The following is a 14312-nucleotide window of genomic DNA, read 5'->3' on the forward strand; positions in this document are numbered from 1 at the left end:
CCTGCTGTTTTTCTTTCACATGCTCCATCAGGGGGTGAACTCGAGGAACTCTCGCAGACCCCCACCCAGCTCTGTCAACACAGGGGGAGTGACTGAGATCATGGCTGAGGGTGGTGAGCTGGAGTTTGTGAAAAGGATAATCCACGACAGTCTGCAGCTCAAGAGGAGGCTCAGGTTAGACAAACACATGCACTCTAACCTGAGACGCGTTAGACTCCCAGTGGTGCTGTCAGCCATCCGTAGCCAGGTCCGGGAAGGTTAAGTTAATCGTGTTTTCATTGCAGTGGGAAGGATGTAGTTTCCAATTTAGGGCTCTGCTGGGACACGTAGACGGAGTCAGGCAGTTAGTGTTCTATTCCAAAAACGTTGCTTGACCGTGCTGGGTGGACAGCAGTTTGAAAAGATACAGTGGTTAGAATCACATACACTGGAGAAACCTAGATTTGGACCTCTGCTCTCCCAGGCTGGTAGTTATGGGGAATGCTTAGAACAATAGAAATGACTGTAGTTAAATTGGAGTGAACGAAACTAACATATATTTTAACCACCTACGGCATCCCTCTGAAGTTGGTCAGTGATGAAACAGTCATGAAAGATGTACGTGGTCCACCAAAAGTTTGGGGACACGTAGCTTTTTAAGATGGTTATAATAAGTGAGTGTTTGCCTGTTTGTGATATTTTATCCTTTTTAACTCGTCAGCATCTACACTCAGAAAACAAGGCTTTAACTCCTTAAACCATGTGCTCTAGTGGTTGTTAATGGTTAAAGTAACACGTCAAATGTGTCAAAAGCAAGCAGAAATAATAGTGCTAGAGTTGCAAGTCCATGATGATGCATCAGCTTTTGCTACCTAAAAACCTAAAACCAATGTAAATCATTAAGCGCTTGCTTTTCATGTCTGAAAAAACGATTCAGTAAGGGTAACAGTAGGAGGTGACTTCTACTCCTGTGCATTTATTTTGCGCATTTAAGGTGGCACATGGTAAAACGTTTTAGGCTTTGTTAGATCCTTTTGTGTGTCATTTGAAAATAGATGTGATGACAGCAATTAAAGCTAACGCAAAAGGAGAGTAAAAGAAAAAATGCTGATGGCAAAAAATTTCATTAATGGTGCACCACAAATAGTCACTGATATATAGGCTAATAAATCCAACCAAGCTATCAAAGACACAATTTAACTGAACTGCATATTTTTATGGATGTGACAAAAGTGAAGAGGCAAATGCCACAGCGATTGGCTCACAGTCCAGATAACACCAAGACACCGAATTGCATGTTCACTTCATTATCATTTCATTATCATTATCAAAACGATAATCTTCAGAAGGGGTTTTCCCAGTTTTTAAACGGGAAGGTCTTGCTTTAGAGACAACTGTAGGAGTTAAGTAGGTATGTTTACTACAGATATAGCAATAGTTACGCTGTTCATTTTGGTATCCCTTCTGTAAGAGCGCATTAAGAGACCTAGTTAACCTTTCCCCCTTCTACATTAATTACTTAGAGACTAACCAGATTTATTTAATATATTTAATAAAAACACTGACATTTTTGACCGATTGTCTTCATTTAATACAATAAACAGAACCCTCCCTCAGCATCTATGACTGCTGCACCCACTTTTAGTTTTTGACAGCATTCTTGAGATGCTCTGTTAAACCTCTTGCAGTATAAGTCAGAGGTCTGTGGAGGTGATTGGATGCATCTTCTGAACCTTTCAATGTAGCTTCTCAAAGAATCATACAGTTGGGATTATGAGGGCATTCCTTTACAAATGGCAACCTTTCTATCTTCTTCCAGTCACTGTCTTGATGGAATGTAAAATTGACCCCTAGAAATATCCCCTAGACATTTCACAGACTTAACAGTGTTAACAATAGCCAGTTAACAGGCTCTTCCTCTGTACTCTGGTCCTGTGTGTTATGGGTTTTTTTTTCCCCTCAGTCCTCTAGAGGTTCAGAGGGGACAGTGCTGGCCTGTTGAAGGGGACAAGGCAGATGGGGGCAGAGATGGAACTGTCATCCAGAGTTTGTGTAATTAATTGGCAGACAAAGTAAACAGTTACCCATGCGGCATCCGGTCTGCTCGACAGGAGCAGGTGCTTGTGCATGCGTGCTTATGTTTTAGATGCGTGTGTGCGCACATGTGTGCCCCCTATGCCAGAACTGTCAGCGGAGTCACTGGAGTGAGACAAGCAGGGAGGGGGGAGTGTAGCAGCCCAGATTAAACCTGATTAACAAAGCCACACCTGGGACCCCCAAGGGATCAGATATCTCAGACTATGTGAGGGGGCTGGTTATACTTTGTGGATTTTCACGCTTTTTAGGATTTGAGAGAGCGTGTGCAGTAATACCTTTGTGTATTTCTTAAGGCTGATTTATGGTTCTGCGAAGATGCATGCAAACATATTTGTGTCAAGACGCAGGGAAGGGGTTTATAGCTAAGTGCAGCTTACAGAAGCCACAACCTGCACCCCTCTTGCTTCATATGAATCTGCAGCGCTGTGCACCAAGCAGACATTGACTGGGTAGCCAGTACAAAGCACATCAGCACATTTGATGTTTCTGTTTTTGTTTGTTTCTTTTTTTTTCCTTTTACGATATGAGTCTGAGTAGACAAGCTTCAGAAGTTGAGAAGACACCTTCATCAGCTGAAACTTATACAGCTGAGAGTGCAAGAAGGTTTAAGGTTTGGAATAAAGCTAGCCTCGCGTATCCTATATCTTGTGTATTCGCTCACTCGCTTGTCAGCAGATACATTCCTGCTCACTTAATTGTGCACGTAAAACAAAAATGCATTTATGCTTGTGTTAAATGCTTTAAACCACCTGTGAATGTGTTTTGAGTAACTTGATTGTAATCCATTTACAACACATCCTGACTTTTCATACAGTCAAGTGAAATCCAAATGTGATCCCATCTCCGAAAGTGCATGTTAATGCAGGGTGTAAACAGGCCCTATATATACACCATCCCTGGTCTTTCAGAAGGCTTGTAGGTAGCATTCTAGTGTGGTCACATTGAGCTGGGTGGGTTTCTCTGTGTTGCGGTTAGGTAAATAGATGAGTGACTTCCGCTGGGAGGATGGATTCTCTTTGGTGTGTGTTCTGAGTCGTTTCCTCTCTAGTGGATAAGGAACGGGAGGCAGGCAGTCAGTGTAAAGTGTGTGTGTGTGTGTGTGTGTGTGTGTGTGTGTGTGTGTGTGTGTTTGCTGGCAGGTGTCTCAGGACCCAGCCAGACTCTCTGATTGGCCTTCTGAGATCACTCTTCCTGTCCAACTCTACAGATCTGTAATTAGTGCCAGTCTTTTCCCAGCCACCCCTCTCCATCTCTCTTTCACAGACACAGACATGCACACTCTAAATACTGCTCTGATTTCACTAAATGCCAAGTGCTTTTTATTCACACTGTAATTGCTACCACTTCCTCCTTAGAATCAGCTAAAAGAAAAGAATCCAGTAAAATTGTTCAGGTTCTCTGGATTGCAGGCTGTTACATGTGAGTATGCTTCAGCCCCCCTCTGATCGACAGAGTGGGGAACATCTGTGGATATTAGGACTCTTTAATATTTCATACAGCAAAATGAAATGAATTCTGTAGGCCCCCAGGCTTCCCTGGCACACGCACCCCCTGAGGAGCTGGGGGTTGGCCCTCAGAGCAGGAAATGGAGATTGTGCCAGTCTCGCTTCAGACTACAGCTAGGCCAGTATATCTTTTGGCCGTTATTAAGGGTCTCTGAATTTATTTCTGGAATCTTGTCAGTATAGCACAGATAAGATCTCTTTAAATGGGAAATCAGTGTATGTTTGAAAATTTCTGCATGGTTCAGTTTCTAATATCAAAGTCATTTCAGAATGGCTTGGTGTGGAATGGGCCATTTTACAGAAATTTACAGGGTCAGAATTGTTCATTTTGGTACTGACAGGAACCGAACCTCTATGAAGTAGAATGCCTCTGAAAGCTGCTGCACAGAAAGCAAGTACACAAAGGGCTTATGTGCATGTTGCCTGATGCCTGAGACTTTGTTTTATGGTTCATTTTTTGTTTTAATTTAAAGAGATGTATATCAACTGGTTGTTCTGGACAGCAGTTAAAATTAAATTTATGTCTTTGACATCATGATCCCTGGTTCATATCACCACCACTGTCAAGAATGGTGGGTATGTTTCTGTGCAATTAACCATTTCACATCAGACCACTATGAATGGCTTTGTTACATCTCAACAATTGAATTAGATACACATTTTGAAAAGTTGGTGGGATTCCACTTTGCGTTATATAAAAGAACCACATTCAGGAGTTCACTTTTCACTTTTTTTTTTTATAAATGATTTTGAATGTTAAAGCAAAAAAATGAAGACTAAGCTTTACATTACAAATTTATACATTATACAATATAAGTCTATTTTTAAGGCTTTGTGACAATCATGCTTTTGTCATATCAGTCACCACTGTTTAACAGTAAGGAGTCTTTTACCCCACGATATTATAGGTTATTGGAATTTAAGACCTTAAAATTGCGTTCGGTGGCTTTTTTCATACCAGTTGGACCCTTTTCCAAACAACAGTACAAGCTAGAGCTGCCTGCTGTTTTCTTCTCTTGGATATGTTGATGGAGGCTGTTTGTGATGAAGGTGAGAATTAATGTGAATTAAACAATCTGAAACGGCTGTAGAAGTTAAGCAAAGCTTTTACTGCATAAAGCACACTTACACATGGATTTCTCTCCTGTTGCGTCTGCTCCTGCCAAGAACTGGCTGATGAAGGCTCATCTTTTTTTATTGCAGAGGAGAAGCATTGATTTTTCTTTGTCTCCTGCAACTTCAAAGCTTTGAGCCTGGTTGGGTGACTGTATGAATCGAGCTGTTTTTGCTCCCCTTTTCTAGCTTTGTAGATTTGGTTTAACACTGTCCAGAATCTTACACAAACTTGCAGTGGCTACTTCTGTGGTGTGGTTCCCCATCACTGCCCTGGGTTAGAATCTTGCAGCTGGTTTGATCTGGAGCTGCTGCTCTACTTCCTACTGCCTCTGTCTGTTGCAGGTGGTACAGCTGCATGCTGGGGAAGAAGTGTAGCCTGGCACCTTTGAAGGAGGAGCTGAGAAAACAAGGAGTGAGTGACACTACAGACCACGTCTGTTTGTAAATGTGTGTGTGTGTGTGTGTGTGTGTGTGTGTGTGTGTGTGTGTGTGTGTGTGTGTGTGTGTGAGTGAGTGTTTGGGGTGTCAGTCAGTTGATCATGAAACAACACCTGTTGTTACATCTTTGGAATTATTAAACAAAAAATATAGAGGTTGAAATATTTGTCCAAACTCATCAGGACCCAACTACTAATGTAACACTACACTACATTACCCAACTACAACTACCCAACACTACATTATTTTCCAAATATGTATATGTATCAGGCTTGGGTCAGATTCAAATTCAATTTTTTCAGGTTTCTCACAACCTGCCCCCACTTGTAACAGATTTTGCCCTGCATTCCCCCCCTGCATTAGATTTCTGCTTACCCCCCTTACTTTCATTACCTTAATACTTAAACAGAAAGAAAATAGAAAATCACCATTTCCATCCAGCTGAAAGATAATGGAGCAAGTTGAAAAAGAAATCTGTAATTTTGAGAAGTTTCTTGTTACTGCTAAATTTTGTGGATGCAAAGCTTTTTACATCATAAGAGTATGTGCAAATGATGCAGGTGCCAAGATTTTTGCTATCTAATATCCCTCTTATGTTGGTGTTTTTTTTTTTTGTTTGTTTTTTGTTTTTTTTTTCCTTTGGTAAGCTAAAGGTACATTTTCATTTCATCAGTCTGAATACAACAAGTGCCAGCTGCCTTCAGTAATGTTTCATTCCTATGAAACAGAAACATCTGATCAATCATATGACTTTCTTTATTCACATTTACAGCATTTCTGCCAAAATCATTAATATATTTGTTTCTTTATTACTGGCAAAAAATATATCCACCTGAATCAAGCATGGAAACTTCTGTGGCAATGTTTGGCAGTTCTATTCCATTTTTCCTATTTACATGAATTTCATTTGATATGCCAAAATGCACATAAAAATATATCGATGGAAACCTAGCTACAGGATACATGTAATAACAGAGAACTGGGTCAGAAGAGTAGTTTGTTCTATCAGCACAGCAAAGCATGGGAACAGAGGGTTACAGCAAGTTTATCCAGACTGAAGAACTTCAAACTGGGACTGTGTTCTAAAGCATTACTTGATTAATCCATTCAAGTTTAATCAGAACAGAATTTTGATCTCTGGTCAGTTTCAGACTCGGAAGTAGATGATGTGAGGTGAGTTTAGTTGTATTCAGACTTAAATGTTGTAACTTCTACTGGCTTGGGATTATTGGGCTGGATTTGGGTTCAAAATTTCCAAAATGTCATGCCCAGTTAAATCTCAGATGTACACTGAATATACAAATAGGACTTGTTTAAGTTCGAAAATCAGATGCATTTGAACACGCCTGGTTTGTGTCTGTGTAGCTTTCTCATTGTTCCTGTTTATTGAGCGAGTACCTATTCATTACAGAGAGAGACTCCAGGTTAATTGATCTAAATAAGCCACCCTCACGTGGCCGACAAAACACACAGTAGAACGGAGCTCGGATGGGGCTAGATTTCATTAGTTCATTAGCCATCATTAGCCACCAACACCTCCCCCTTAACCAAACGAGACCCTGGATGCTGTCCGCTCCTGCATTGCCTTGGTGTGGGGAGTCTTCTCTGATAACTGTGACTGGGCGTATTCGTCCTGCTCACAGGTTATTAGGCTGGTGTCAATCAGTCTGCTCATCTGAGCCGCACACGTCTCCTCCCACCCTTTACTCATCTGGAGGCGTCAAAGTGCTGTCACCTTTCATCAGAGCGAGAGCAAACTTGGCCCTCCTCCAGCTCCCGGGCCTGGTACTTCCTCTCTGCCCCGTGGCCCACTAATGGGGCTCTAATTAATATGCTAATGATTCTCTCTCCTTTTTCTCCTTTCTTTTTCTCCCTCCCCTCCTCTTCATCTCCTTTTCCCTCCCCTTCATCATCTGTTTTTAAAAAGGCTGTCATTTTAGAGGTCAGAGGAGCACAGAAGCCTGTCCTTCTTCTCTACTGCTTCATGTTTAGCAGTTTGAAGTCTCAGCTTGTTAGTGTGAGATTAGCCAGATTAACTGGCTCAGGTTTGCTCTTTGTAAGGGTAGAGTGGACCCCCATGCACTCACAGCAGTGTGGCCATGGTGAGCTCTCAGTATGTGGTAGGAGTTTTATAGAAAACCTTTAGGTTCAATAGACACAGCTTATGTCTTCAGTGCATTAACAGCCATTTTGTTGTGCTTGTGTGAATTGATGTAAGAGATGTGTGTCACTTGTTTGTGGTGTGTCTATTTTATAGTTAATATTTGTTCCAGAGATTTAAAGGATATGTGTGCATCTTTAATTCTGCAAGGGAGCTCTAAGGCTAATTTCACTAATGGTAATGGAAGCGTATAACAACCAATTAGCATCATGAAAACTGCATGCTTAAATTTACACACTCATTTCAAACCAATAGACTTGCTTATTTGCTTTCTGACACTGTGTGACATCCTTTTGTCTAAAACAGTGGCCAAAAGTGTGCTGTGTAGCCAAAGGCTGGAGTACACTGACCAGACACACATGAGCATTATGTTCGCAGTTGTCTTTAGAATGTCTTGGAAAAAATGTACACAGTGAAAAATGAATGCAGCTTTAGTTGCATGAAATCAAACTAAAGTGCACTTAAGGTGCATAATGTAAAGCACTATGCCCCTTATGTGAAACAGTTGAAAGTGTTTTAACTTTGTGAAACAACTTTTACCAAATCCTTCATGAACTTGCTAGTGGTTCTAGGACAGGACAAGCAAGACAACTTTGACTACTTAAATATGAATTCTTTATATTATTCAAAGGCTTAACATGCAGTAAGCAAATTAAAAAAGGCACATTACTAAAAAACTACTACCATAGATAAAAGAATGGCAATGACAACATGAAAAAAATCCAGGGAGATTCACTCAAAAGAGGCCCTGAATATTCTGTAATAACTCTCTCTAGGATGAAGCAATCTGAATGAAACATTGTGCAGTGTACTCCTCAGTATATGGAACTTCGAAATGCCCCTGTTTTGGAGCGATGTAGTGGGCACCGGACAGCGGTCGTAACATTAAACCTCAGTTTTCAACTTCCGGATACATGCTACTGTACCCCTTCATTTCCACTTCAAACATTGCATGTAATGCAATTGATTTACACATATGTCAAGATATGTAGCTTTTTTTTTTTTTTTTTTTCCCCCCCCAGATTGCTTCATCCTAACAGTAGTTACTGTTATAGAATATTCAGGGCCTCTTTCGAGTGAATGTATATGAAAATAAAACCTCGCAAATGCATTTATACTAAAAATATGAGCTGCCATGTTCCTTAACTACTGATGTAATCGAAGTGTTGAGAGTGACTTTGATTGTTTTTTTTTTATTGCTTTTTGTAACTCAAGTTGCATAGAAACTGTGTTAAGCCAGCCTTAACAAACCAAACAAACCAGAGTGAGGAGAGAACATTTGAGTCTTTCAGCAATCAAACACCTGTTTCATACCATACTTTTGTCTTTGTTTATGGTAGTCCAGTCAGTGTACTCTGGACTTTGAAACAACACTAGCAGTCCTCTCAAAGCCTGAAATCTGTAATTATGTTTCCGTTTTATAGAAAAGTGTCATGCCATGTTAGCAGATCAGTTTGATGCTGTTTGATCATGTGATCATGTGATATGTGATCGTGTAACATAGTTTGCGTTAGTTTTGCACCACAATGAAAATTCTGGGCTGAAACCAAAAACTGAAAAAAGCTGTCGGTAGGTAAAACCAGTTAACCTAAAATACATGTACAAAAATCATTAGAGTACCTGGGTGACAGTAAAAAATTATTAAAATTTGCACTTTTCACACTTTTGTGAACAATTTTTTATTTACAGATGGCGTTAGTGTGATCTCAAACCTGTAGTAGTGAATTTTTGGGTGTTTGTAGTCCCTTATTTTTAATCCTTGACATGAGCAGCGATTACACAGAAGAGGCCTCATTCAGCAATATCTCTGTTTTTAAAATTTAAGTTTCTTAAATTTGTTTTTGAAAAAAGGTCCTAAGAAAAATCTGCATTAGCTTGGTGACGTGTTCTTAAACCACAGAATTGGTCACACCTTTGTGCTCTTGAGTGTGCACAGATTCTGTTCGTACCCAAGAACGCATCCCAAATAAGAAAACATTGAATGTCAGAATAGTCTTGAAAACTGCATGTGAGGGTTTTAAGAAGAAATTTCTTGTTAAGAACAGTTGGTGACTGAGGCCCAATGTCCTCAGCATAACAGTGCAGTTATTTCCATTTATACAAGGCCAGACTCCTTTCTTTCTGCAAGGAGAAGAGACCTATAAACTCAAAACTGACAGATACATTAATGTAAACGGATTTGAAATAACTGATAAAATCTGACAAAAATCGCATAAAATAGTTTAGACTTGGATTTCAGTTTGGCTCAAATATTAAACGCATGTTTTTTTAGGTTGTTCTACTGTGCATGCACATTTCTCCGCAGCTGAGGTGAACAGTTAAGAAGCTTTTTCTGCTTTGCAAGGAAGCAGACTCACTGTTTTTATTGAAGGGCAGGGCTTTCCCCTTAAACCGTGTTGAGTGTTATGAGGTTTATTGTTCATTTTTCAACCAGTGAACTGTCTCCTCCTCCTTTGTAATGTCTTTGTTACACATTAGTTGCCTAATGTCCTTTTATAGAAACTGTCAAATAATTCTACATGGCCAACATGATGACTGTTAATCTTCTGCCACAAAAAGAAAAATTTGAACACCAGTTTTACACACTTTGTTTATTTTCATTACCATTATATGATTATTTGTACCATTAGATATAAATTATTCTTTATATTGAGTCTTTTTGACACTTTTGTTGTAGGCCTGTTTTACGTGCGTTATTTTGGTCAAAGTCTTTTCACTTTTTTTCCCTTCTCCCTTTTTTTTGTTGCTGAAATTTTGGGGCAGCCCTAGTTTGCATGGTTGGTGTACCTTAGCTTTAATTGCTTACAAGCTACATAAGCCTCATAATTTCAGTGCAAAGCTACAGAAGCAAAAGCCTGTCTTGCCTGATAGACTATATTTAGGGTAACTGAGAAAACTATATAAATTAGATTATTCAAACTACTAATTAATCATTTTTACTGTTGTATTTTTCACTCTAATGGTTATTTTTCCCGATATTTATGAACAGGTTCCCAAAGTCACACATACAGAGTTCTGTCAGGGACGTACCATGCGCTGGGCCCTGGCCTGGAGCTTCTATGAGGATGTGACTGTGCCGGTGAGTTTTAGGCTTGCATGCTCTTCCTTATATTGCTGCCACAGGGGGAAATCCTGATGTGACCTACTAAGCTACTGCAGCAGTGAGACAGACAGCAGGGCTGTGTTTGGGAGTTTTGCTTTTGTGTGTCTGGGTTGAGATGAGGAACAGACACACTTGCTGAGCAGTCATCGAACTCTGTGCCCGTGTTAATAATGCAAGTGTGGCCCATTCCATTAGACTCACTTTGACTGCTCCCTGCCGCCCAACCTGCTTCCTCAGCCACCGTAGCCTGGCAACAGTCGCCAGGGCAGCATGGCTCTGCCATGGAGCCATGCTATTTTTTATAGGGAGAGAGAGGAGTGTAAGAGGTGGTAAGAGGTGGTGAGAGGGCGGGGGGAGGAATTGTTCCACACTTTTAGAAACTCCTCTGGTCCCAGATGCCTTTTTCCTCAAAGGCACTTGAGCAGAAAGATTGGCCTACATTTTTGTCTGCATGCCACTCCTAGCCTCATCTGAACCTTGGCTAGTACACACACACACACACACACACACACACACACACACACACACACACACACACACACACACACACATACATACATACATACATACATACATACATACATACATACATACATACATACATACATACATACATACATGCATACACACATTGTGTTTTTATGTAATATTAGGACATGGGGTCATACATAAAGTACTGTGCAAAAGTCAGAGACCACCCTTTTTTATTTAATTACCAGTCACAACTATAGTATAAGTCCTATATTTTCCAGCATCAGAAAAAGGGCTGAAATCATATATTTAACCGAAAATTACACAGAAGCCTCTACAGCTAATATCTTTTTTTTATGTATTTAGTGTGTTTACTCACCTTTCTTACAGCTTACATTCTTTTCAGGGGATTTCCTTACAGCTTGTCAGTAAAATCTGCAGGGATATTTTTACACATGTCCAAAGTTTCAGTCTTAGAAGTTGGTTAGATTTTCTACTTCACACTATAATCCAAATAATCCCAAACACATTCAGTGATGTTCACATCTGGAATCTGGGATGAACAGTCGATTGTTCTGAAAACACCTGCGTTTTCTTTGTTGTATTTTTATTTTTTTTGTATCTGATTTCCTTTTCTAGTAACAGCTTTTTGGCAGCTACACAACCTTTCAGATTCACAGTGGAGGGATAAACAGAAACACCTGTGGATTTTCAGATCTGAAGCAAGAGTGGAGCTTGATTTTTCTCCTCTCTCTTAAAGATTTAAATGCTGTTTATCTAATGGTGACAGTTTGGTTTGCTAGCAGGTCTTGAAAGGTTGTCTCATTTTCTCTAAATCTTTTAATAGATTTGGGAAGTCCTGGTTCTTTTTTTTTTTGTTGTTTACTTATTTTCCTTTGAGTTTCTTTTTCTTATGCAAGTGGGTTATCTTATGTCATCTCCTCATAAATATTTCCTGAAAAATGTACTTATAAAAACGTATGAAACACCTATTGGCCATTTTGAGTGAAAATTAATAAATGAAGGGAAATACAGTACTGTGACTTTTGCACAATACTGTATTTCCCATATGTCATTACCTATATGTAATAAAATTTTCTGAATATAATCCTGAACTGAACTTTAATCTCAGTAACCTAAAAGGGGTTTCAGTCTTTTCAGTTAAAAAAAGGTTCTAACTTACTAGGTTATTTAATGTTTTTCTTCTCAAGTCGGGTCATTTTTGTCTTGAAAATACACAAAAACGAGCACTTAAATGCTGTTAAGCAGTGCACTTTGGAGCTGTGAGGACAGGTTCAGCATCAGATGAACACTCATCAGCATCTTTTTCAGCATTATCTGTTGGCTGCTCATGTTTGTGCTTTTTGGTCTATCTTTTTTACTCTGATGCCAGCTGAGCCCCATTAGCAGACTGCGTGGAAACCAGATCAATCTGAGTGACAGTTTGGTCTTTAATCCAGATATTAAACACATGGCAGGAGCCCAGACGTGGCCTGCTGGAAATACAAAGGTAGAAAGAGAGAAGACTGTATTTCTAATGGCTTGTCCAGAAAGCTGCCTGATGTGGATGAAAATATATATTGCAGTTATATTCCTAAATATATACATAATACATTTAAGTGTCTAATATTAATACATTGTGATGTCACATGGAAGACTTTTCTGCATTATTTTGGAAAATTATTTACAATTCAGATTGTGTGAATGCTTTTATTCATCCAAACGAACAGAAACTCATCTAGACCGTCTCTGAGTGCCGCAGCTAGGGGTGGGCAATGTGGAAAAAATAATGCAGCATTTCAAGACATATTTTTCTCAGTTTTGTAAGTGGGATCAGACAAAAAGCCCCCACTAGTGTCACATTTAAAAAATACCATCAAAAGTTTATCGCAAAGGTAAAAACAGTAATTTCACCTGTCCCTGTTCACAGGACACTACTGAAAGATTTATTGGTTAGAGGGCTCATTTGCATGTTGCTGCCTTCAGTATAGCAAAAGCCTGTATTGTGATAACATTTTAACAGCCTACGTCCAGCATGTGAGCCGTTGGGGCTGTAGATTTGTGGTAAGGGTGGAGGTGGAAAGGTCAGAGGTCATGAGGCTGAGTCATTCAGGAAAGGGCGGTGTTTTGGGGGCAGGATGAGTGTAAATGGAGGAACAGAGCAGTGTGTGCTAGAATCAGTCCAGCTGAGGCTCTGAGTTTGACCACGCTGCTGCTCCTGACCTGTACCTGCGCATATTCAATAATTTAAATGTGCTCTGGATTTATAGCTGGGTTCAGCTGTTCTTCAGACGTGGACCAGACATGTAGAAATTTAAAGAGAGATCCTGAGTGGTGGCCATTTTAGGACAGTCGTGCTGTTTCCGTTTGGAGAACAGACGGAAGACGTGACTGTTAGTAAAAAAACAGACAGTTCCAGAGAGAGAGAGGGTGAGAACAGATGAATGATGAATGAATAAAGGAGAGGAAGCAATAAAAGCAGTAAATAGCTTAGAAGACTGATGGTGATGATTTAAATGTATGCGTACAAAGTCTTTTTGTCCATCCACGTACACCACACATGAGTATAAAAGTCCCTGTCAGGGATGCACTGAACACAAAGACAGGCTGATGGATTTTATTGATTCCGCCCCCCCCCCCCCCCCCCCCCCCCCCTTTTTTTTTCATTCCTGTGTTTTGAGCAGTGAGCTAATCTCAATGGCTGTGAGACACACAGGCACAATATTAGAGGTGCAGTGAATCCGACTTGAGCACCTCATAACACGCATCAATCAATAGAATATCATGCTTTCTTGTCCATGTGACATATTAATCTTTAGTGTACACGGTCCTGTTGCTTTACCACAAATACAAGCTTGTTGACTGAGTGTGAAATTACAGTGGCATACGGTATTTGTGCAAAATTAGATTGAAATGATTTTCTATTGAATGTAATATAAGCCGGATTCTTCAAGATGGCTAGGTTAATTGTCTGTATAGTATCTACCATCACTAGTGCCATTGCAGGGTCACTAAAAGGCATAGAATGGCTCCCCCTGGTGTGCTGTGTGATAGTTTTGTCTTCTTTTTTTTTTTATTATTATTCCATACTATTCTCCATTTATGATTCAGATATTTTATAAGCCATAAGCATTTCTAGTCTAACTACAAAACATTTCACCAGCAAAGGCCTTTAGATGGAACAGTTATTGTTAATATTGTTGGTTTCTTTTAATGCATCATAATTTCATGCCAGCCATCAATGTCACAACTTGACATTTGCAGTAAGAGGCTGGTGTACATCAATACACAATATTACATCCTTGTTTCCCACTTTGTATTTTTGAACTGCGGTACCAAATAAGAATACAATTATATAATATAATATAAAATATAATTTTTAAGCGTGATTTTGAGGACAAGTATTCAGATACTTATTTCGAAATAACACATCTTTGAAGCC

At 39.7% G+C, this 14312-nt stretch overlaps 1 protein-coding gene across 2 annotated transcripts in view; it reads left to right on the forward strand.

The window, feature by feature from the left end:
- mettl16 (methyltransferase like 16) overlaps positions 1-14312 on the forward strand; it is a 40972-nt gene that overhangs the window by 21736 nt on the left and 4924 nt on the right. For both annotated transcript variants that reach the window (XM_017694883.2, XM_017694884.2), the window contains exons 6-8: positions 32-174; positions 5040-5109; positions 10286-10375. In XM_017694883.2, the coding sequence (XP_017550372.1) occupies positions 32-174; positions 5040-5109; positions 10286-10375 (303 nt within the window). The remainder of the gene's footprint in view (positions 1-31; positions 175-5039; positions 5110-10285; positions 10376-14312) is intronic.

The sequence above is a fragment of the Pygocentrus nattereri genome, chromosome 17, assembly GCF_015220715.1.
Source record: "Pygocentrus nattereri isolate fPygNat1 chromosome 17, fPygNat1.pri, whole genome shotgun sequence".
Classification (NCBI taxonomy): domain Eukaryota; kingdom Metazoa; phylum Chordata; class Actinopteri; order Characiformes; family Serrasalmidae; genus Pygocentrus; species Pygocentrus nattereri.